The sequence below is a fragment of the Chironomus tepperi genome, unplaced genomic scaffold (genome assembly GCF_022539635.2).
Source record: "Chironomus tepperi strain 1889 unplaced genomic scaffold, CSIRO-AGI_Ctep_v1 contig_88, whole genome shotgun sequence".
NCBI lineage: Eukaryota > Metazoa > Arthropoda > Insecta > Diptera > Chironomidae > Chironomus > Chironomus tepperi.
Genome location: NW_027226210.1, coordinates 637,726 through 660,012, shown reverse-complemented (window position 1 = coordinate 660,012; position 22,287 = coordinate 637,726). Strand labels below are relative to the sequence as shown.

Below are 22,287 nucleotides of genomic sequence, written 5' to 3'. Positions count from 1 at the left end.
TCGGCTGTAATGATTACATTTTCTTATTCATCACCAATATTTTTTTAGGGCGCAATACCAGCAACAATAGCAATTCTCAAGGGCCAAATTAAAATTGGATTGTCGCAAAATGAATTGGAAGAGCTTGCCGATCCAAAGACGTCCGTAATTAAAACATCTCGCCGTGATATGGCGTACGTGTTGAGTCGGAAAATGAATGGTGGAACGACGGTCGCTGGAACACTCATTTGTGCTGATTTATGTGGAATAAAATTATTTGCGACTGGTGGAATTGGTGGCGTTCATCGTGATGGTGAAAATACGTTAGACATTTCCGCTGATTTAATGGAAATGGGTAAAAGTTCCGTAACAGTTGTTTCAAGTGGCATCAAATCTATCCTTGACATACCAAGAACGATGGAATATCTCGAGACACAGGGCGTTTGTGTGACGACATTTCAATGTCCCGATAAGGAATTTCCTGCTTTTTATTCAAGAACGAGCGGAGTTAAAGCACAATATAATTTCAATGATGCCACTGATGCTGCTTTGTGTATAAATAAATCGATTCAATTGGGATTAAATTCTTCAATTCTCATTGGTGTTCCAGTGCCAAATGAATTTGCTATGGACGGTATAAATGCTTACATTTGCAGTATTCATTTAATCTGTAAATTTATACATCTTCTTGCTCTCTTTTATTTTCACACAATCTATAGGAATTATCATTAATAATGCTATAGAAAAGGCATTGAGAGAAGCCGATGAGAATGGCATTAAAGGAAAAGAAGTGACACCATATCTATTAGCTGCAATTGCAAAGATAACTAGCGGAAAGAGTCTGGAAACAAGTATGTAGCTTTTTTTGCAAAACACGTGCTTTTTTATGAACTTTTAATTTTTGTCGATGATATTGAATTTAACAGCTTAAATCTATTGGCAAGTGACTTTTGCCAACTTTTTAACTATAATAAGCTTCATTATATTGATATAAATTAGCCATAGCTTGATATTTTCGCAAAAAACATTTCGAAGTGAGAAAATTTCAAAACACTTAAAATTCAAATTTCAAAAAGCTGTTAAAATTATTCAATTTATCATGATAACTGAATCATAGCAATCACACTCGCCAACATGACAGTTCATTATAAATTCACTTAGCTTTTTCCATTTGTGAGACATTCATAACCATTTTCTCTTCTCATTCTCATTCCATTATTGTCACAGATATAGCATTAATCAAAGAAAATGCAAGAGTCGCTGCACAAATAGCAGTGGAATTAGAAAAATTGCAATATAATGGAGAAGATAGACAAGACGAGATGAAAATTACGAGAAATAAGGCAAAGATAGCATCAAGCAGTACACCGCTTGTCGTTGGTGGAAGCATACTAGATATTCACTATCACGTTAATGAAGAGAATTTAAAGGTAAGTAAAACTATTGTAACATTAAAGCAATGGGCTTAAGGGAGTGTAATATTCCACAACAAAAAAAAAGAGACCATAGCAGTCGGTGATTGTCGTAACAAAGTTCCAAGAATACACATTTTAATTAACTTTTTTCTCCTCCTTTTGTTTTTCTTTGTTATTCACTGGCGTGCTGTAATAATATTTCTTATCAAATTGCCCTTCCTTGCTGACATTATTGTGGATCTTTGTTATTTTTTTTCTGTAATTTTTTTATGGTATAGAGGAACTTTTGACATCACAAAAATGCCAAATTTATAAAGTTTTATGTCTTTTTATGGATAATTAATTTTCATGAAGTAAAACTGATCGTTAAAAACTATGTCATTGCTCCTTCCTTACTGCTTTTTGTAATTTCAAATTAAGTTACAATTACAAATGAATTTGCCTGGAAAATGTAATTTTGTTGTAAAAAGTAGTTTTTGAGGAAGGGTTGATATATATGGGATGTTTATAGGTAGGGGGATGTTTCTCGGTATATACTTACCATTGCTACTACATTTGGTGCATATTATAGGTCCTATGGTATACTTTAGAATAGGGGTAAGGGAAGGTTTAGGGACAAACCAAGAAGCCCACCTCAGGACAACAAATCTGAGATTGACAGAATCAAAAGCATTTGTAAGCTTTTTAATTGCCTGTGCACATGCAGTGCTTGTAAAGAGTTACCACAGATTCATCTCAGTTTCGCAGATTTCCACGTTAAAAAAAAAAAAAAGAAAGATAGACACAAATTTATATCAAATGTATATTGACTTTACTTTTGCATAACTAGGATTCGAACCCATATCTTTTAAATTATTTCAACTATTTATCATAGCATTACTTCTAACATCTATAACAATTTCGACAAAAACTCCTATATTAAGTTTCCCATCCTCGAATGTACCACGGTACTCACTACAACCCCTATTCCAAACAAAAAAAAGTCCCTTCCGGTTATAGTGCACATAATAAAAAAATATCGCGCAAAGAAAATTCATTTTACAACTGGCTAAATGTTTATGAATATGGCATAAATCAACATTCCTTTGTTATTCCGTTAGTTTGCAACAAAAAACCCACAAAAAATATAAACTTGGTGGGTTGTTTATAAGTGACGTCTAACTTAAGTTTAACCAGAGTTCGAGGTTGATTTGGATTTTGTATGGGAATGTCGAATTTGAGTCTATTTTGAGGTTTGTGTCTGATATTTAAGACAGTCGATTGGGAGTAGGATGAGGGCTTTATCTCTAATATCAGTTAAGGGTATCGTGCAATTAGGGTCGAGTACTTACTAGTCTATTCATTCAGGATTGATGCCCGAGCGACACAAATGAAGAAGGCTCTGCCACGGAGCTGTTAAGACTCCGCTTAACCTCTTTTATTAACACCATCAGCCGCCTAAATTTGGCAGCCATATAGACCATGGACCTTCATTTGTGTCGCTCGGGCTGCAATGGATGACGTTCTCTTAATTGCTTGAAGTAACATTAAGTGCTGTAGAACATTTAAGCTTCCAAGTTCAAATTAAGTTTGACGTCATTTATAAACGACCCAATTATGAATCTCTGCATTGTATTTAATGCGATTTTGTTATTATTTTTTCATACTTTTCAGTCGAGTTGAGGAACAAAAAAAAAAGCTGCGATGATGAGAAAAATAAACTTTTTCATTTTTTCGCCACATTTTATTTTTTAAATAAAAAGCTTTTTTTTTTTGTTAAAAGAAATAGTTTTCATCCTTTATTTTCCCCCATATTAATTCTGATGATGAAGCTGTTTGCGGAATGAGACTCGAGAACCGAGGGTAATTAATTTTTATTAAAAAAAATGCTTCTCAATGCTTGTAAGTTCATTCATTCATTGTTGTTGCTGCTATTGTTGATAAATAATAGAACAATGCATTTGTTAAGCATTGCTACACAGAAATATTGTGGTGATGAGTCAATGGCTGCTCATTGCATTTAAAATTTTACACAGCTTTATACAATTATCTCTTAAAATTAATTGAGTATCGCTTTTGTGCTGTTAAATAATTCAATAAATTTTACAATGCAATCAAGAGCCTTTACATCGATCGATTGGAACATTAGGACTTGTAGTATCGGCAATCAAAAATTGACCACACGTTTATTGGTTATTCCTAGTTGATTGTAAAAGCTATTGATAAGAAAATTCATGTTGTTGTTAGTTACTAAATGAGAGAGATTATTGAGTTTTTGGTACTGAATATGCATGCAACTCATATTGGTTGAATAGCAATCTGTTGTGTTATTGTCTAGATTGTTTGGACAAATCCTTGCAAAAAACAGTTGTTTGAAAAAGGTGTAAAGAGAGGAGCAAGAAGGGGAAGGGGTGTTCAAGTTTATAACTAGAAATTCGGTCGACTAATAGAATTCACTGTCCCAATTCTGGAACTGAAACAGAAGTTTGTTATTTCATCCTTGGCTGGTATTCGCAAGGGATAGACGTCCTTGATTTTCAAAATCCACATTTCCCAGAACAGTGATGAAATAATGCCAGTTTAATTATAGATAGAGACTTTGAACAAACCAGGTGACAGAGCCTGCAACAGAATCAGATAGAAAGCTATTTGTTGTAAACTAAGTTTCACATAGGTACATGGCTCCAGTAAGCAAGTAATCAAACCCTGTTCTACGTGGAAGTTTGTGTCCTAGCTTGCTTTTAACTGCATTTATTAATAACATATCCGTTCGTTCTTACAATATTCTAATCTTAAGGCAATCTTGTAGCTCTTATCCAATTTATACAGCTTTACTTCGAATTCCTGGCCTTTTTCTTAATTTAAAGTTGCCCAGGGGCTCTATCCTGGCTTGATATCGTACGTTAAGTAGTTTAAGTATCTAAACTTCCGGAAAAGGACAAAATTGGGTATTACTAGATTTGAACCTACGATTTTAGGGCTACTAATACTAAAATTGAGCCGAGTACCTAGTTCGTGCATCTAGTTTAACTTGTTCCTTTTTAGATACAGATCAGCACTCTACAAAATCTCTGAAAAATCCAATAAATCTTACAACTCACAATAAATGTCACCAGCACATTCAATTCTCATTTTCATGAGTATCCAAACGAATTATATCAGACAATAAAACAGCTCCTTAAAATCTCCTCCCAGACAATGATTACCGTAAATAACTTTTGATTTGAAAAATTTACATCTCTTTATTATGAAAATTTTAATACTAAAAACCATATTAGTTCTTGTTCCATTTTATAACCTCCTGCAAAAAATTGAAATGAATAATGACTGTAATAAAAACTTTCATCATAAACAGTAAAACTTGCTCATTTTGTCGGAAAAACTCGATTTTTTATTTATTTACAAATAATAATAACAAATAGACGCTTTCCATCATTATTATTTTATTTTAATAATTTTTTATATACTTTCATTCATATTTTAAGGATTTATATAAGTATTTTGAGGGTGGTGGTTGGTGACTATAATGATAAAAACATCTTTTGGATTCTTTTATTATTTCTCATGCCAATTTTAGTATTTTTGTGGCTTTTCTGACCATAAATTATAAAATCCTTATTTGGTGTGTCTGTTTGGAGCTTTATACTCTCAATATTCATATCCTGAGCTGCACAAATAATGAAGGATTTGCCACAGAACTTTAAAAGCTCCGCTAAACTTCTTTTATAGACACCAAATGGAAAGCACCTAAATTTAACAGCCATATGGACGTCAAATGGAGGCTGCTTCCATTTGGTGGTTCAGCAGAGCCATCAAAGCTCCGTAGCAGAAGCTTCTTCATTTATGTCACCCGGGATAGTTATAATATATATTCTAATAAAGTCAATTTTTACTATCTTTGTTCTAGTTTTCCATCCACACTTTACTTCCATCATAAATGATTGAATGCTTGTTATGTAGATTTTATCAACAACATCTACATCTTATGGTAATTTCAATTCTCATTATCATTTAAATGCAAATGACTATAGAATGATGATAAATTAAGCATACAACATGTTATAGTGACTGTATTGGGTCGATTTTAAAAATAATTTAAATAAAGTCATCTCTTATGGCAGCAAACTGTTTTTCTTCTTTTTTGGCATAAGCATCTGGTTCTCTTTTTTTTTTGGTTGTTTCAATTAAAAATCTCCACTCTTTGCTTTGACGTTGTCTGATACTTTATCGATAGTGCCTCAAAAATTTTGCTCATAAAGTTTTTGCTTGTTTTTTTCTGTCCTCATCGTTGCATGACTAATATGCTGAATATGCAAATTCATATAAAGCTTTTTGATTCGTCTTGCTTTTGCAACTTATGCATTAATGCAGTTTTAATTGATTTTTGTGAAGTATGCAAGTATGGAATCCTTGTATCGAGATTAAGACTAAGATTTTCTGGTATGTACTGTTTGTGAGCATTTGTGGAAATTGGACACGAATAGCACAAGTCGGTTAATCGATCTAAAATCCGAAATCAAGCGGTGTAACTTTGACTTTTTGCTGGATCTGAATCAAGCACCTAGTCAGAGTCACGCCGGCATGGTGTCAGATTTTTGATCGATCAACTGATTCATGTTATTCAGCTTGGAGTGAGGGTGAAAGGGGTTCACTACTGGTATTAAGATAGACACTTAATACTGGTATTGTATACAAATTAGTACCGGCTTTAAAAACCTTAGTCGAAACCAAGATATTCAGAATCCATGTTTGCAAGAACATGGTAGGGCAGATGATAGGGATCTGTAAAACTTTTTTGAGGTTAGAAGATCATTGAGTTTGATTTTTCAAGATTATAAGAGTCTGAGAGTTGTTTTAGACACCAGGATAGCTAGAATTCTGAAAGAGAAGTTGTAAAGTATTTTTAAATGCAATAAATATTTGGCAATCTTGGTTATAATAAGGATGATCTTAACGGATTTAATCTATTCCGAATAGTTAATGAGGAGCATTAGATTTATCCTCCAAAACCCCCATGCACCTGTCTAGTTTCAAGCTACCAGCAAACTACTAGCAATTAGACCACGAAGTCGACTCGGTTTGTTCGCAAAAGTCGACTTGAGTCCACATAAAAATGTATTTTTGGCAGCAATGCATCTATCATGTTATGATAGTGAAGGTAGAAATCGGATTAAATGAAAATCTGACATGAAACTAGCATTAAGTTTGCATCACATCAACATCACGCTCTATTTTTAAGCTTTTTAATTGCAATGTGCGTTACGGAAATGTATAGTCAGATATAGAACAATTTATGAACGGTCTGTTAGTGCTAAATGCTCAATTTTGGAAGGATTTCAATTTTATCTATCATAAATTCAGGGAAAATTTGGCTGATTGTTAGTTCTAGCTCTAGTCTGCATATTTTAGCAGGAATTTCATGCATTAATGAATTCTAAGCTTCTTGATAGGCATCATTATCAAAAGAATCTAACCTTTAGTCAACAACAACCTCCTGACTTTTTTCTAGATTCCAAGAGCTTTCTTGGACGCTCTATCTATCCTACCTTAGGTATCCTAGAGTATCTCATCTATTCTATCCTAGTTATCCAATGTTATCCAATCCTACTTGCCCCAGGTGACCCTACCTCATCCTATATTAGGTACCTTAGGGCTGGGAAAAGATTGCTACTCTAGGATAGTCCTATTTACTCGGGTAGAGAAGAGTAAAGTAGACCGGGTAGGGTAGAATATCCCGGGTAGGGTAGAATATCCAGGGTAGGGTAAAATATCCCGGGTAGGGTTGGGTAGGATATTCTGGGTAGGGAGCCGGATCTCACAGGTTCCCTATCACTGTTATAGACTCATATCTGAAAACATAAACTATACATGTGTATCAACTACAATAAAAAAGTTGTTCACATCCCTATTCATCGTCCCCTTGACTGTTCAGAACTAAATAAGAAGAAAATTTGTTTATGCAATTTTTAACTCTCTAAAGATTAATATTTATTTTTCAATTAAACAAGGAAGATTTTTTTTTGTATATATTTTTTAAGCATTTTTGTTCTATTTAATTAACGATTTTTCATAACTTTTTTTTTTTTGAAATTTTGATAAATTAGAATTATTTTTTTTTTTTGTTATTTTTAATTTCTACCTACAAAAATTTTCAATTTAATTCTCAAATTCTCATGATATTTTTTTTTGTGTTATTTATTTTACATCTAATGCAAAAATAAACCTTTTCTTAAGAATTTCATTTCAATTTTTTATTTTATTTTTCTTCGTACATATCATAACATATGCAATGTATTTTATTTATATGTATGGGTGTATGTAATACTAAATGTTAAATTTATATAGGCATGAATTCTCAATTTAGCTCCAATTTTACAAAAAGAGATTATTTAAAAGGAATTTCAGTGATTGGAGTTGCTGAGAAGTGAACAAGCTTCTATTCTTGTCTTGATTAAATTTTCTGTCATTTTTTGACAATTTTAAATGCATTTGTTACATTTTGCTGCTTAATTTATTTCCTTTTGTAAAGCTTTGTGTGGGAAATTTTGCATTTTCATGGGAATTTACTTCTGTTGATGGATTTACAGAATTAGCATTTAGTTACTTTGTTTCATACCCGAGTGACATAAATGAAGAAGACATTGCCATAGACCAGAATAGCACAATTCGACTAATCGATGATCCAGGCTGACTTGACTCTGGCATAATGTCAGATTTGAATCAAATTCGGAACTAAATCAGAGTCAGTCGACCAATTGATATAGGCAGACTTAACCTAGCATAATGTCAAATTTGAATCGAATTCGGCACTAAGTCAGAGTCAGTGGATTAATTGATTCAGGCAGACTTAACTCTAGGGTGATGGCAGATTTGAACTGAATTCGAACACCAAGTCAGAGTCACACCAGCCTGGAGTCTATTTTTGGATACATTAATCAACTTGTTCTATTCAGGCTTCATATTGGGAATCGAACCCATGTCCTTACATAAAATAAAGTAACAAATTCTCGATCCTATTCGACTACAAGAGCTACATTCTTAAAATAACATTTTTGTCTACATTTTGATCATTTTTGACTATCCAATTGCGAATATTGAGCTGTGGTGCCATTCTGCCAGTGCAACTTATCATCATAGTTTCATATTTGTAATGAAAGTCATTCCCGCTCTATCCCCAAGTTGACAATTTGACATAATATCTAATTAATATATAATTAGACCTAAGGTCGACTAATGACTAATTTTATGGATCGTTCCGGAGAAAATGCCATTATTCGATCTTTGGTCTTGCTATTAACTAGATATTATGCGGACATTATGCCAAATTGTCCACTCTGGAGTTAGTTCAGCAATTTTATTCAACTTTTCTTAAATTTTACTTCATTTCTTACAAGATGAAGAAGCAGTTATTCATTACATTCTCATCCAACAATCTCCAGCTGCTGAAATTCCTTCTACTCAATTTACTTTACATTCTTCATTTCCATAATTCTTTTAATTTCTTCGTTTGAGGCGCATGATGAATTGAAAAAATTCTTAACAATTTATTTCGTTTATAAATATATATTTATGTAAGTGTGTATGTGTGTGTGTTTGTGTGTATATGTCATAATATGAATCTACATTAATATGTACCTTGTATTTTTTTTATCATTTAGTGGAAAGCAAAAGGAAAAATTTTTTATCTAATATTTAACTCTTATTTGTTACTTTATATTGTACATAGCCATGAATTTCATCTTCATTTTATTATTTACAAAATTAATTTTTTTCCTATTTTTTAAATTCATTCATTCTTTTGTGTGTGTATTTATCCTAAGCCTTAACACTAGAAGAGATTCATCTTAATTTTCACGTGTCATTTACATATAAATTTTGCTCGTCTTATATCCTAAAATTATGTATTTTTCTATTTAAATGACGTCATAGAGTGCTTCGTACTGATGCGGTCCTCAAAACACGTGTTATGATCAATATCCGAGTGACACAAGGATGAAGTAAAGGTCAAGTTTGTGTCGGATTGTGATGTGGGTTGTATGGCAGTTTTAATTGTAGTCTATTGGAAGTTATACGATTGCCTTGGATATTTTTGCTAATTGGTAGTCAATTAGTGATTTAATGACTGCATTATTCTATTATTGACTTGGATCCCGAGCGACACAAGTGGAAGCTGCCTCTGTTTGGTGTTCATATGGCTGTAATGTCCATATGGCTGGCAAAAATAGGCAGCTTCCATTTGTTGTTGATAAATGAGGTTTAGCAGGGCCTACAGGGTTCTGTGGCGGAGCTTAGCTCATTAGTGTTGCTCGGGATTCTTGTATCTATGCTAAGGGATCTTACTGAGTACTGTTAAGTCTTGGAACTACGTACAATAGCTGTAGATACTCTAAAGGTTAATCTTAATGCTAATTTTCAATTTTGACTCATCTGATTCAATATTAGTCATTTTTAAAGCATCTATAAAGTGGTAGATCGACGATGACTTCACCCACTTGACACAAAAGCTGGACATTCACTCCACCATTGTATCACTCGGACTATTTGTTCTTTGCCTAGCAAAAAACGTTTGCCTTTTATCTGTTTAGTTTTTTTAGTCTGTTTTCATTTCACTTCTACATAAAGTACTTTTCTATATACTTGTTCTGTATATTCTTATATATTCGTAACACTAGATTTTTCATTTAAAAGCTTTCATTTACCAATTAATTTTTTTTCTTTCGTGTACATAATTAAATTTGTTTTTTTTTTTAATTAATAAATAACGGAAAATGAGATGAAGGCAAAAAGGAAAGTTTATTTTATTCTATATTCTATCCATTTTTCTGTCTCTTCTTCCATGGTTTTTTTTCACTTGTTCGTTGTTCTATTTTACTGTATCTTTCATTCAAGTAACGTCACGTTTTCCCATCATATCCGTGAGTTGAATGTTATTTGAGCTTTATTTGTCACTAATTTTTATTTTTGTATAGAGATTATTGGCTGTTGCGGTGAAATTTGTCAGAATGATTGTATTAATTAGGGCTTCTGAGGCCGTAGTTTTGATGGTAGACAAGATATGGGTAGTTAGAGCTTTTTGTGACCGTTTGGACACGACTAGGTAACCCATACAACTCGCAATAAACCATATCAAACAAACATTTTGAAGCCTGAAACTCTCTCATTGCTTAATTTAGATATACAGCTAAGAAATAAAGACAGGCAGAGAGTTGATTTAGTGTTCATACAGTGATTTGCCCTTGATTCGATCACTAGAAGCTTTTTCTATTGATTAAGCTTTAACTTTATTGCAATTTTATGCTTAAACTATAATTCGCGACACTTTAGTCGGTGACAAGTGACTCACTATTGACCCTAATAATCAAATCGTTTAAAAATTAGCTTTGGGCTAGCTCTAAGTTAGTCTATATGAATATAGAGTAGCTATAACTTGCTTAACACTAGTCTCACTGCTCATTACTTGTTCAGGTCATTATTAGTCTCAACATTAGTCTTATTACTAGCCTAGGTCTCATTACTAGTGAGTCGAGACTCCCGAGACTTCGAGAAATCCTATCTATACGCTTCCTGCCAAATTAAGAGATGATGAAGACATGACATTAATACGACTAGGAGTTAAAATATGGATAATGTCTTCGATTGCTTAGTGACAGCGATCTAGGAATATTTGAGTCATTCTTTAATGCAGGTTCAAGTCCCATCAAATTCTACTTTGATATTTTGAGCAAATTACTAATTAAACAAACCAAAAGCTGCTTTAAAACGCTTAATAACCTCAAAAAATTGTCAATATTGACTCCCAAAATTCTGACAAAATTCCCCGCCATAGCTTAATTCTTCAAGGTTTTTATCATCAATCTCTATCAACATATTTCACCTTTAAACGTGGCCTTAAGGCCATCAATATTTTATGCGTATGTCTCTCTCAATTATTCATGATAGGAAATCATTGACGATTATTGAATGAATGCGTAAAAGAGGACGAGGAAAAATGTGAAAAAGGCCCGGAAGGGGAGACAAGAAAATGGAAAGAAAGTAGAATAGTTTTTTTTTATTCAAAGGTGATTAATTATTGTGCTTTAATGCATGCGAGCATGTATAACATGAATAATCAATGAGATTTCTTTATCATTTTTTTTATAATATCGTACATAATAATTTATTAATTATTAATTAAATAACGCTGATGAAAGATGAGAGATGAATATTTTCTTCATTATTTCGCGAATAATTTTTTTTATATTTTTTTGATAAAGGAATTTTCTCACCCGTGTGATTCACCTTGCTTTCGATTTATATAATTTATTTATATATAATGTTCACTCAAATACAAAAATAAACTACATTTATGTATACAATTTCTTTCTCTTTTTTTGGGGTATAGGGAGGGGAGAGGGGGATTTACGTATGAACATATCAATTTTTGTTACTTCTTTTTTTGTCGGTTTGTATACGATTATGTAGAGTACGAATTTATTTCTTCCTTTTCCTCACTATTCATTAAGATCGAGGTTGGGACCGAGCAATAGAGGAGTGGATTTAGAAATGGATTTTCTTTATAGTAGGGATTTAAGATGTGGAGAGAAATCCTAGCAACAAACTTCGTCTAGTTCAAGGTTCTAAATTACCCCTAGTTCTATATTGTCCCTTGCTCTAAGTTACCCCTAGCTCTAAGTTGCCCTTAGTTCGATGCTGCCACAAGCTCAAAGTTGCCCCAAGCTCTAAGTTGCCCATAGCTCTAAGTTGCTCCTAGCTCTAAGTTGCCTCTAGCTCTAAATTATTCCAAGCTCTAGATAGTCCTTAGTTATAGATTACCCTTAGCTCTAGATTGCTCTTAGCTCCAGATTGCCCCTAGCTCTTGATAACCCCTGGCTCTGTATTTTTCCTTGCTCTAGATTGCCCTTAGCTCTAGATTGCCCCTAGCTCTAGATTGCCCCTAGCTCTAGATAGCCCTTAGCTCTTGACAACTCCTAGCTTTAAATGTCCCCAAGCTCTAAGTTGCCTCTAGCTCTAAATTACCCCTAGCTCCAAATTAACCATAGCTCTAAATTACTCCTATCCTAAAATTGCCCATGGCCCAAAATTGGCAGTAGCTCCAAATTGCCTCTAAATTTCCCTTAGCTCAAAATTACCTTTAGTCAGGAATTGATGAATTTTGTCAAAACATAAGTTGGAGTTGATCCCAAAATTCCTCCTTTGAGAGACGCTCCTGTGAGGACACTTCTTGAACATATTAAGTTAATGCCCCTAATAGAAAGTTTCCTCCAATAAGTCACACTCCTCATCATCATGTGACAATCGCTTCCAAATTGACACAAGTTTAACTCCATTAAACTACGTGATGAGCTAGAGGCATAATTCAATCTCATTTGTAATATATCCATAGCGTTGACTCTACTAAAATCATTATCATCATGCAGCATCCTCATAACCAATACTTCTATTACTCGGAATCTTAACAGAATTTTTTATAAGCATTTCTCACTTCCTTTTTTTCTCGCAAATGCATGAACGAATGAATACTAAATAGTTAATTAACGAAAAATCTGTTCATGATGTTGCTGACGACAACGACCGAATAAAAGAGTAAGTAGAGTGAGAAGAACAGCATCCAAAAAAAAAAAAATATTTAGCGAAAATGTTTAAGAAGATTAAATGTTTTTTTTTTGAGTGATGAAAGGGCACAAGGCAAGATGAACGAACTATTTGCTGTATTTCCCTCACAATTAACAACAGCAATAACAGAAAAAATAACATAAAAATGAAAAAGGAAGGAACAAGAGTGAACGTTGTTACAATAATAATAAAAGCTAGAGAGGAAAACAAGCTTTTTTCATAAATTTTTATTTCTTCCTGCCCTCGATTTTTATTGGGGATTGAGAACGAAATGTTGGGTATTGAGCAAATATTTTTTGGGTATGTTGGAATTGATGGGGATCTTAAAGAGCTGTTTTTGAGTATTTTCTTACTTTTGGTGGGAATTGGTTTGAATTTAGTCAATGATTGTTATAGGGGGGTTGGGGGTGTCATGGATCTCTAGTATTTCAAGGGGCAAAAAATTTACACTATAAATTTCAATGAAAATCTGAAATTTTATGAAAAATTTCCTTAAAAGTGATGATTTTAAGTGGACCCAAATAATTTGTTTTAACCCAAATATTTGGGAACCCCAAATAGTTCGAAAAAACCCAAATATTTGGGTAATTTGTATTGGGTGTTTTTGAGAGTTAGGTAATTGAAGATTATTGGCATTAAACGCAGAAATTGAGGACTTTTTTGAACATTAGCCTCAAAAACCCTTTGCTACCCACCCCTTACCCCCCAGAATACACCCCTTACCACTGCCTAGATACAAACGCAATATTATGCAAATAGCCATACAGCACAGACAACTGCAATCAAATCTAAGCACTCAATAAATTCTAATTTTCACAATTTATAGTACACAGCAATGCAGACTCAACCCACTGTATAAAATAGCACTTTAAAGCTTGACTTTTTTTTCCCTTAAATCCACATCCACCACCAGTAATGATATCTCGTGATTTAAAGCATTTGTTTCAATGTCATAGAAATTTATTTTACATTACTTACGACAATTTACTGTGTTCAGCAATTGGAAATAAAAGCAAGCGAAACGTACAGTAATTTCTCTCTTTTTTTTATTCTGTTCGCTTACTCTATCGGGAAATTTCACATTAATGTCATGATGTCAATATTGACATGGCACATAAAATTCTATTTATGAGTTTTGAATTGGTCATTTTCCTCCTCATTTTGTCAGATGAAAGGAAAGTAATGAAATAATGTTTTACAGGTGAATAAAAATGGAAGCATAAAGGTATTAAAATTTACGACATTGAGGTGGGTTTTTGGTGGGAGTTTTGGGGTGGAAATTGGGAATTTCTTATGTAATTTGCCATTTATCAAGGTTTTTGGTCCACTTAGCAGCATTCTCCATCTTCTGACGACTCCTTACTCATCCTACCTTATGTAATTGCCATTTATCAACGTTCCTAGTCCACTTAGTCTCCTTCCACATCTGTAAGATGCTCTTTGAAGTTTCTCACGACTCCTGCCCCCCTCCTACCTCATGTAATTGCCATTTATCAAAGTTCCTACTCCACTTAGTCTCCTTCTACATCTGCAAGACATTCCATGAAGTTCCCACGACTCCCGACCCCCTCCCACCTCCAATCTTGACAGATACAACTTAATGACACCTAAATTACAAGCCTATACCTTTTTACCCTCAATTAAACTTCCATCAGACATCGCAATCCAAAAAATAAAGTCAGACAAAATGATTCCAAACGAATGATTTGAGCAATAGAAATGCTTTCTGGGTCAATATGTTTTTACATGTAATTGAATATCCAAGGTCAATGGCGTTTGATGAATACTATAAATTTTTTTTATATTTAATGCCATAAATTTTTTGACTTTGATACGCAATATCCACTTAAGAAATTACTATTCGTTGGAATTAATCTCATTTGAGAGTCAATTGATCAGCTTAAGTGGTTGTAAAAGAGTTTTTTGAGATATAAAGTTTAACAGTCATCGCGGAGTCATAAATCAATATTAATGGATTTTTGATATGAAATTAGTTTTTAACGGTTTTTTTGAAATTTGAAAAATTTGCTCCAAAAATTTAGTAAAAATGAATCAACGGGTTTTTGAAATTTGAAAATTTTCTACCGAAATTCCTTAGAAATCAATCAACTTTTTAACGGTTTTTTGAAGTTTGAAAAAATTTGAAAAATTTTCTTCCACTTCGAAAAGTTTTTTCTGATTTAATCAAATTTAAGCGAGTTTTACTGCTGGAAGTCTTTCAAGAATTGTTTAAAAAATTGGCAAGAATCAGATGCAAATGCTTGCTATTATAAAATTCCATTCTATTCATGTAAAATTATGAATAATTAAACTTTATTCCTTTATTTTGAAATTATTTTTCACGCTAGTAGCTCTCATAACGATGAGAAATGCACAAGACATTAAAGGAAAGATGAATTAAATTAAATAAATTTCATAATAAAAGAGATTATAATCTCATCTGTGGAGTAAGTCATCATAAATATAATGCCAGAATAAAAGCTAATCTGTTTTAAACAGAAACATAAACTTACAGAGCTTATAGCATCATGCACTCTCATCTCTATTGTTTGCAAAAGTACTTTCCACGCTTTTTTTCACATCATTCAGTAAGTGAAAAAAATTTTTTCATAAATTTTCCCATTCTTTTATAATTATTTCCTATGTTAAGAAGGAAATATCTTGAAATTATTGTTGTAGGCATGCCTTAAATTGCTTTCATTCGTGCAATTCATCTGTAGCTAAATTTAATTTCTTCTTTGCTCATGTCTATTTTTAGACATCATGAAGAAAGGAGAAAAAACAATTGAAATTATTTCAAGTCGAAAAGAGCACAGAATGAAATAATATTTTTCTATATACTTTATTCCTTTGAAATTTAATGAAACTTTCAGCTATGCTATGTTTAGATTCCTTTTGTTTATATTATTGTAGACTTCTTCCTAAGATACTTTGTTGCTTTGATGGAAGAATAATAACTTTACCCATGTCTATGTCTATGGCAGAATGGTCTATTTTTGGGTGACTTAAAAAGGATGTAGCGTTCAAATGCAGATACAGAATTTAGAATAAATAACTGGCTTAGGTTTGGGTTGCTAGCTTAAGAATGAGTTGGTAGCTTAAGAACGAGTTGGTAGCTTAATAGCGAATTGGTAGCTTAAGAACGAGTAGCTTGCTCAAATGTGAGAACCTTACTTTTATAAGTTTTACTGTCGATTATGTAATTTGAGGTTAGTTTTGCTACTTATTAGCTGCATTGATTTCTGTAATGTCTAACCAGAGTGAAATCAGGGGTATTGAACCATATATTAGCTTATCTGCCAATTGTGAGAGTAAGGCCTCCGTGGCCGAGTAGTTAAAACAATAGAACAGATATTTGCATTGCTCCTTTGTGAGAACCGAGAGTTCAATTCCCATCAAAACCAGAATTTCAATCATTTTATAGAGTCATTGTCGAAATGGCAAGGATTCGAACAGTACTTTTCTCATAAGCTATGAAGTAGAAGCCTATTCAAGAATAGGGAGAAAGGATCAAATCAGAATTGCAAAGCAGGTGCCTGTGACAGGCAAAATCTGTACAATTTCATGATAATTTGTACACTTTTGAAAGAAAACCGTACAAATTATCAATAATTTCTACGGTTTTTGCCTGTAACAGGCACCTGTTATGCAACTCTGGATTAAACTCCCTTCCCCACTCTTTTGGAAAAAAATTCCTCAATTTGCTATAGTTTTTCATGAAAAAATCTCGAAAGCTCTTCTAAGTGCTGCAATCTATACAATAAAAATCCAAACCTCGTTCCTCCTTCCTAACTCCCCCTTCTTGCTACACCTGTGGTACTGATACCACTTACTCCTAACTCCAAACCAGTGTCTTTTCCCGGTCAAATCTCCCCAGATAGCCATTTATCCTAACCCATTTAACAACCTCTTCAGCAAGTACGCACGTGCAAATTGTATTTATATAGTATGTATTACATTTTATGGCTTTTTCCAGTTGAAAACCGATCAAAAATTTATTAGCAATATACTTGGAAAATTTCAATTACATGTGTTGATATTAATTCCATTGAACCTTTTTATTGCCATTTCCCAAAAATTCTCAACATTAAATAAAGTCCTAATTATTCTCTCATAAACGTTGCCAACAGCAAATAATACCTTATTCATCCTCACAAAACCTATGAATTTATTCTTTAAAAAAACTTTTTTTTTGGACATCATCTGTCATGTGTGGGTGGATAGAATAAATATCATAAAAGTCCACCTTCTTCTGTAACAATGTCTTATGTTTCTTTTCATCCTAAATTGTTATGCCTTTCATGGACTCTTATTCAAAGTTTTGTATCATGTTGATCTTAATCTCTTCAAGCTTTCTGTTTCTATCTCAACCTTGATTCTTCCTCAGTCTCAAGACGATATTGATTGATTTGTTTGAGTTTGTGAGAGAATTTTTGTTAGAATTTTTAATGGTCTGCTTATTCTAGTCAAAGTGACTTATTGAGATTTTTTTTGGGGCTTTAGTTCTTTTTTGAAAGCTTTGTCATGTGTAATTGACTTCTGATAAAGGCAAAGGATTGCTTTTTTTTGTGAGATTGAAGAAGATCAGATGCTTTGAGAGTCTTGGGATGAATTTTTAAAGGGGTATTTGGATGTAGTTAGTGAGAATTTGTGTATGGATTTGAGGAATTTTTGGAGGTTGCTATGGGAATTTTGGATGTTTTTATTTGGAAATTGTGCTGGATTTTGTGAATTTTAGTCCAATTCAACGTTAAAATCTGTGCTATGAGCACTTTATAGAAACATAATGTTTAAGTTAGTATTGTGCCATGCTTCCAAATAACCACTCGGTAGCTCAGTTGGTTAGGATACTTGACATGTAATCGAGAGGGCATGGGTTCGAATCCCACTCGGGCCATGTTGAAGGAAAGTGTTCCTTTTTCTCTAGAACCTTAGAAGTTGTAATGCTCTTAAGGCTTCGAACAGATTGCTTGTTTAAGAGCAATTAGGGAGAGTTGGTAGATGGCAAGCGATAGACAGCAATACAACCAGCTTTAGACTCCACCTAAGATTACAATTGATGAGTTTAGCCAGCGAAAAGGGTAACTAAGGAGTTGATGGTTGTAATGAGTTGCCAATTAGCTTCTTGAGCCATACATAGTCTCAGAATTGTGGCTTAAACTCCAGGCTTGACGACCCCTAACCCCTTCTTCCCCAAAAGGCGTTACGTAATTAGGATACGACTCCTAGTATGATTTGGAGCAAATCCTCAAATTCCTTCTATTTTTAAACTAATTACTCAAATATTTCCAATATTTTAATAAGAAGAAGCCAGCATAAATCCCCAAAATTACTCCCTTAATTAATATCCCCCAAAAAAATCTTTAATCAATCAATGACGCCATGATATAGTCAAAAATAATATTTATTGCTCATTGTGCTAAAACAAAAGCAATAAAAATTGTTTTTACCCCAACAATAACAACTTGATTGGCTTCATTTATATTATTTTGAGTAGCTTAAGGGGTTGAACGAGAAAAATTATGAAATCGGTTTAGTTTTTTCCACATTTACTCCAGCGTGAAGGTCAAGAAACCATGTAATTTATACCGAGGCAAATGCCAACGTTCCTCATTTCTCCATTAATTAAAAACCGAATGAGATGAGAAATGCTTGAAAGATGTTGTTAACATATAAATTTATTTCATTATAACTTCATTCTCCTCACATTTGTTGGGTAAAAAAAATGCTCTCTTCATCCTCTTCAGTTTCACATCTTCTTGTTGTGCCTGCTTTTATGTCGAAAATGTTTTTTTCCTTTAAACGAGAAGTGCTTCGTTTTTGGTGGTGCTGTTTTGTGAGGTAAATGAGGGGATTGAGATTGTCGTTTTGGATGGGATATGGAAGAGCTATACCTACGTGCCTTAATATCTTGAACTGGTAGAAGGGTTCGAAGGATAGAGCTGGTTTTAGACGTTCTTTCTGGTCGGCAATGTACCTACGTATGATCTAGTCAAGAAATTGAGAATTTAGTTGTAGATTTTCATCCTGGCTTGGCATCCAGTGCCTTGGGTGATGCTCAAGTGTGTCCTAAGGGGCCTATCACTTATTCCGTTTCGGGGATACTTAGGAGAGGGTAAATCTGATTTAAACAATGGAATTACGATAAAATTCGATAAAATTGCTACCCAATGTCCTATAATCTACCCAGTTACATCCATAAAAACCATTAACTTCCCCAAAATCCAATAAAATCACATGAAAAAATATGTCCCCAAATCCCACTCAAAAAATGCGTTCAATCTAACCATCATCAACAGTAATCATTTCTCATTTCCCTCTTCCATCTTTTCTCTCTCTTTCAAAGCTTGACGGAGGCTCATTTTTTAATGTTCCTTCTTATTCATCCGCTATCTCCACTCGTCGTTTAATTTCTTTCATTGTTCTGTCCTCCATGACATTTTCAACATTTTTCATCACGTTGTTAAAGCATCACAAATGTGGAAAAATTTTAGAGTATGGAATTTGTTCATTTTTTTTTGTTTGGTTGTCATTTGTCCCATGCGAATTCCAAGATGTTACGTGTGTATCTTGTGCCTGAGATTTTATGCATTCAAGGACGTTCTATGGAAATGCTTGCGGGTGATTGTTTGACCTCTAAATCGATAGAATTTGGAGATTGGTTATAATCTTGGATGGAACTATTTGCAAATCTGACTAAGGGGTAGCCAGGGAGAGGGGATGAAGGGGTACGGGGTGTGGTGTGGTGGATTCCCAAACCCTTCGGGAAGTTATGGGAATTTTTCATGAAAAACCATAGCAAATTGAAGACTTTTGACCAAAACAGAGGCAAGGTGGGAGAGGAAGAAAGGGGCATTCGATTAGGGCTCCCTTAAAAACGCGAGGGATTAGGCGTATGGGGTTCGCAAACCTTTCTGGTGCTTTTGGGAATTCTTCACATTAACCCCGAAGGAAATTGAAGACTTTTGTACAAAAAAGAGCCCTTACCCCAGAAAAAGGGAGGGGGTAGGATGAAGGCTCCCCTAACTACACCTCTAAATGCTTTATTCCAAACTAAAATTGGATATAGAAATGAAAAACTATATTTATCGATAATCTTTTACATCCTCTCTTGTCTTCCCTTTACGGTAGATGTAATCCCGTACATGAGAATGTATGAATATACAGAAATTTATGTTTGAAGGGGTTTTACAAGCTTTTTCAGATTCCTCATTGAACACAATGTATGAAGGAAGAGGAGGGAGGATTGTCGATGAGCGATTGAGATAATGACAAAGAGAATGAAAGTGTGATTACGTGACAAAATATCAATTTTTTACAATATCGAGGTGGGAAACATACACATAAGCATAAGAACATATTGTGCTGTTTACTTACGTTCGTCGCTTTCCTAAACGATTTGATAGTAATTTTTTTTATCATCATGCTTTGAAAAATGACGATTATTTGTATTTTGTCGGTTTTGTGGATTTATCATGAGAGCTTTGCGGTATGATGGGGAATTAATATTGTTGAAAAAGACAGTTCGTTGTGCTTGTGGATGGGGAAATGAGCTATGGATTGTGAAGTTTTGATTCAAGTTGTAATTTGAGGTTTTTTGGGAGTTTTGAGCTTTGGAAGCTTTGAGGGAAGTTGATACTTTATTGATGTGTTGAACGGATGTTAGGCTATGGTGTTGAGTTCCTGGATGTCGCTCTGTAATATGATATAGACCATAACATGACCTAAAACCTACAATTCCCAAAAAATCAATAAAAAATGCGCTCTAGTCCCCTCCGTAACTCCCTTACTTCCCCATTCATAAAACAACATTTTCATGCTAAAACTATTGATTGAATTAACGTTACATGTGTGCCTGTATGAGTGTGCAACTTTGTAATAAAATAAATTTCAAGGCATTAATAATCATTTAAAGGGCTTGCGTTGGAGAATGAGGATATAAAGTGTTGCGGTGAGCTTTTATATGTCATTTTGAACATATAATATGACTGAATTACGGAAATTCGTTCTCCCATTTCGATGATTTTTTAATGTTCTGTCGAACATTTTATAATGAGATTTAATGACAAAATCATGGGGGGTCTTTAAATACATACGTGATGTTGGGATAGAGATACGAAATTATGGTGTGGATAATTTTGTCAGAATTGTTAGGGGATTGAGGTAATTTTAAGGCTGGGGAATATTGATTTTAAATTGATTGAATTAAAAAAAATTGCGAATTTTAACGAATTTTTGAAATTTGAATTTTAAAATTTTTAAAATTTAAAACGAAAATTTGAATTTTCGGAAATTTTTTTATGAATTTTAACGAATTTTTGAAAAAAAGTTTGAAATTTTAATTTATTTTGAAACTTTGCATTTGCAAAAGGATTATTCTTTTTGAAACTTAAAATTTGAATTTTAATGATTTAACTTAAATTCCAGTTTTTTAAATTTAATTTTAAAAGATTTTGATAAACATCAAAATTCTTTTAACAAATTTAAGAAATTTTTTGGAAAAATTTTAAAACTTTGCAATTAAATTTTAATTTAAATACAAAAATGGAATTTTAAAAATTTTCAAATTTTTTTTGAAATTTTTTGGGAAAAATTTAAAATAAAGAGTTTCAAAATTTTTAAAAATTTTATAAATTTTTAATAATTTTAAAAAAAAGATTTTATCAATTTTTGAAAATTTGAAAAAAAAAAAATTTTGAAAAATCTAAATTTCACTTTTCCCGATCCCCGAAAAATTCTGACAAAACTCTCCATAAAGGAACGAATAATGAGTATGGAAAGAGGAAATATAACTTTTAATATGTATCTTAATCACTTGAATCAATAAGCTTAAATTATCAATTAATTAAATCTCGTAATCTACATTTTCCTTTTTGTTTTAAATATTTTTAATCATTATAAATTTGATTCGATTTATATCGTTTAATTTAATTAATATATGCATTATTTGATGTTTTTTTTGAGATTTATAATATTCCTAATTTCTCACTATTCAAATAAGTTTTAAATTTTATTTAATTACAGTTAATTTTTTTCTCCAATTTAGAATTATTTTTTTCATTTTCATATTTTTTACTTAATTTTGCACTTAAATTTGTTTGGTTTTTTTTTTTCGATATAATTTTTCTCATATTCTTATTTATTATAAAAATAATTCATTTTTCTCATAATTCCTATTTGATTATAGTTTAACTTTTTTTTATTTCATTTTCAAACTTATTATAACACTTTTTCATTAGTTTTTTCTCACATTTTTCTTCTCTTTTTTTATTCGTTCTTTCTTTTTGTTGTTTAATGTGTG

At 32.8% G+C, this 22,287-nt stretch overlaps 1 protein-coding gene across 1 annotated transcript in view; it reads left to right on the top strand.

The window, feature by feature from the left end:
• The window catches only part of LOC139086712 (uncharacterized), a 152,708-nt gene that overhangs the window by 9,849 nt on the left and 120,572 nt on the right, over positions 1-22,287 (top strand). The window contains exons 4-6 of the mRNA XM_070635291.1: positions 49-613; positions 699-830; positions 1,207-1,409. Of these exons, the coding sequence (XP_070491392.1) occupies positions 49-613; positions 699-830; positions 1,207-1,409 (900 nt within the window). The remainder of the gene's footprint in view (positions 1-48; positions 614-698; positions 831-1,206; positions 1,410-22,287) is intronic.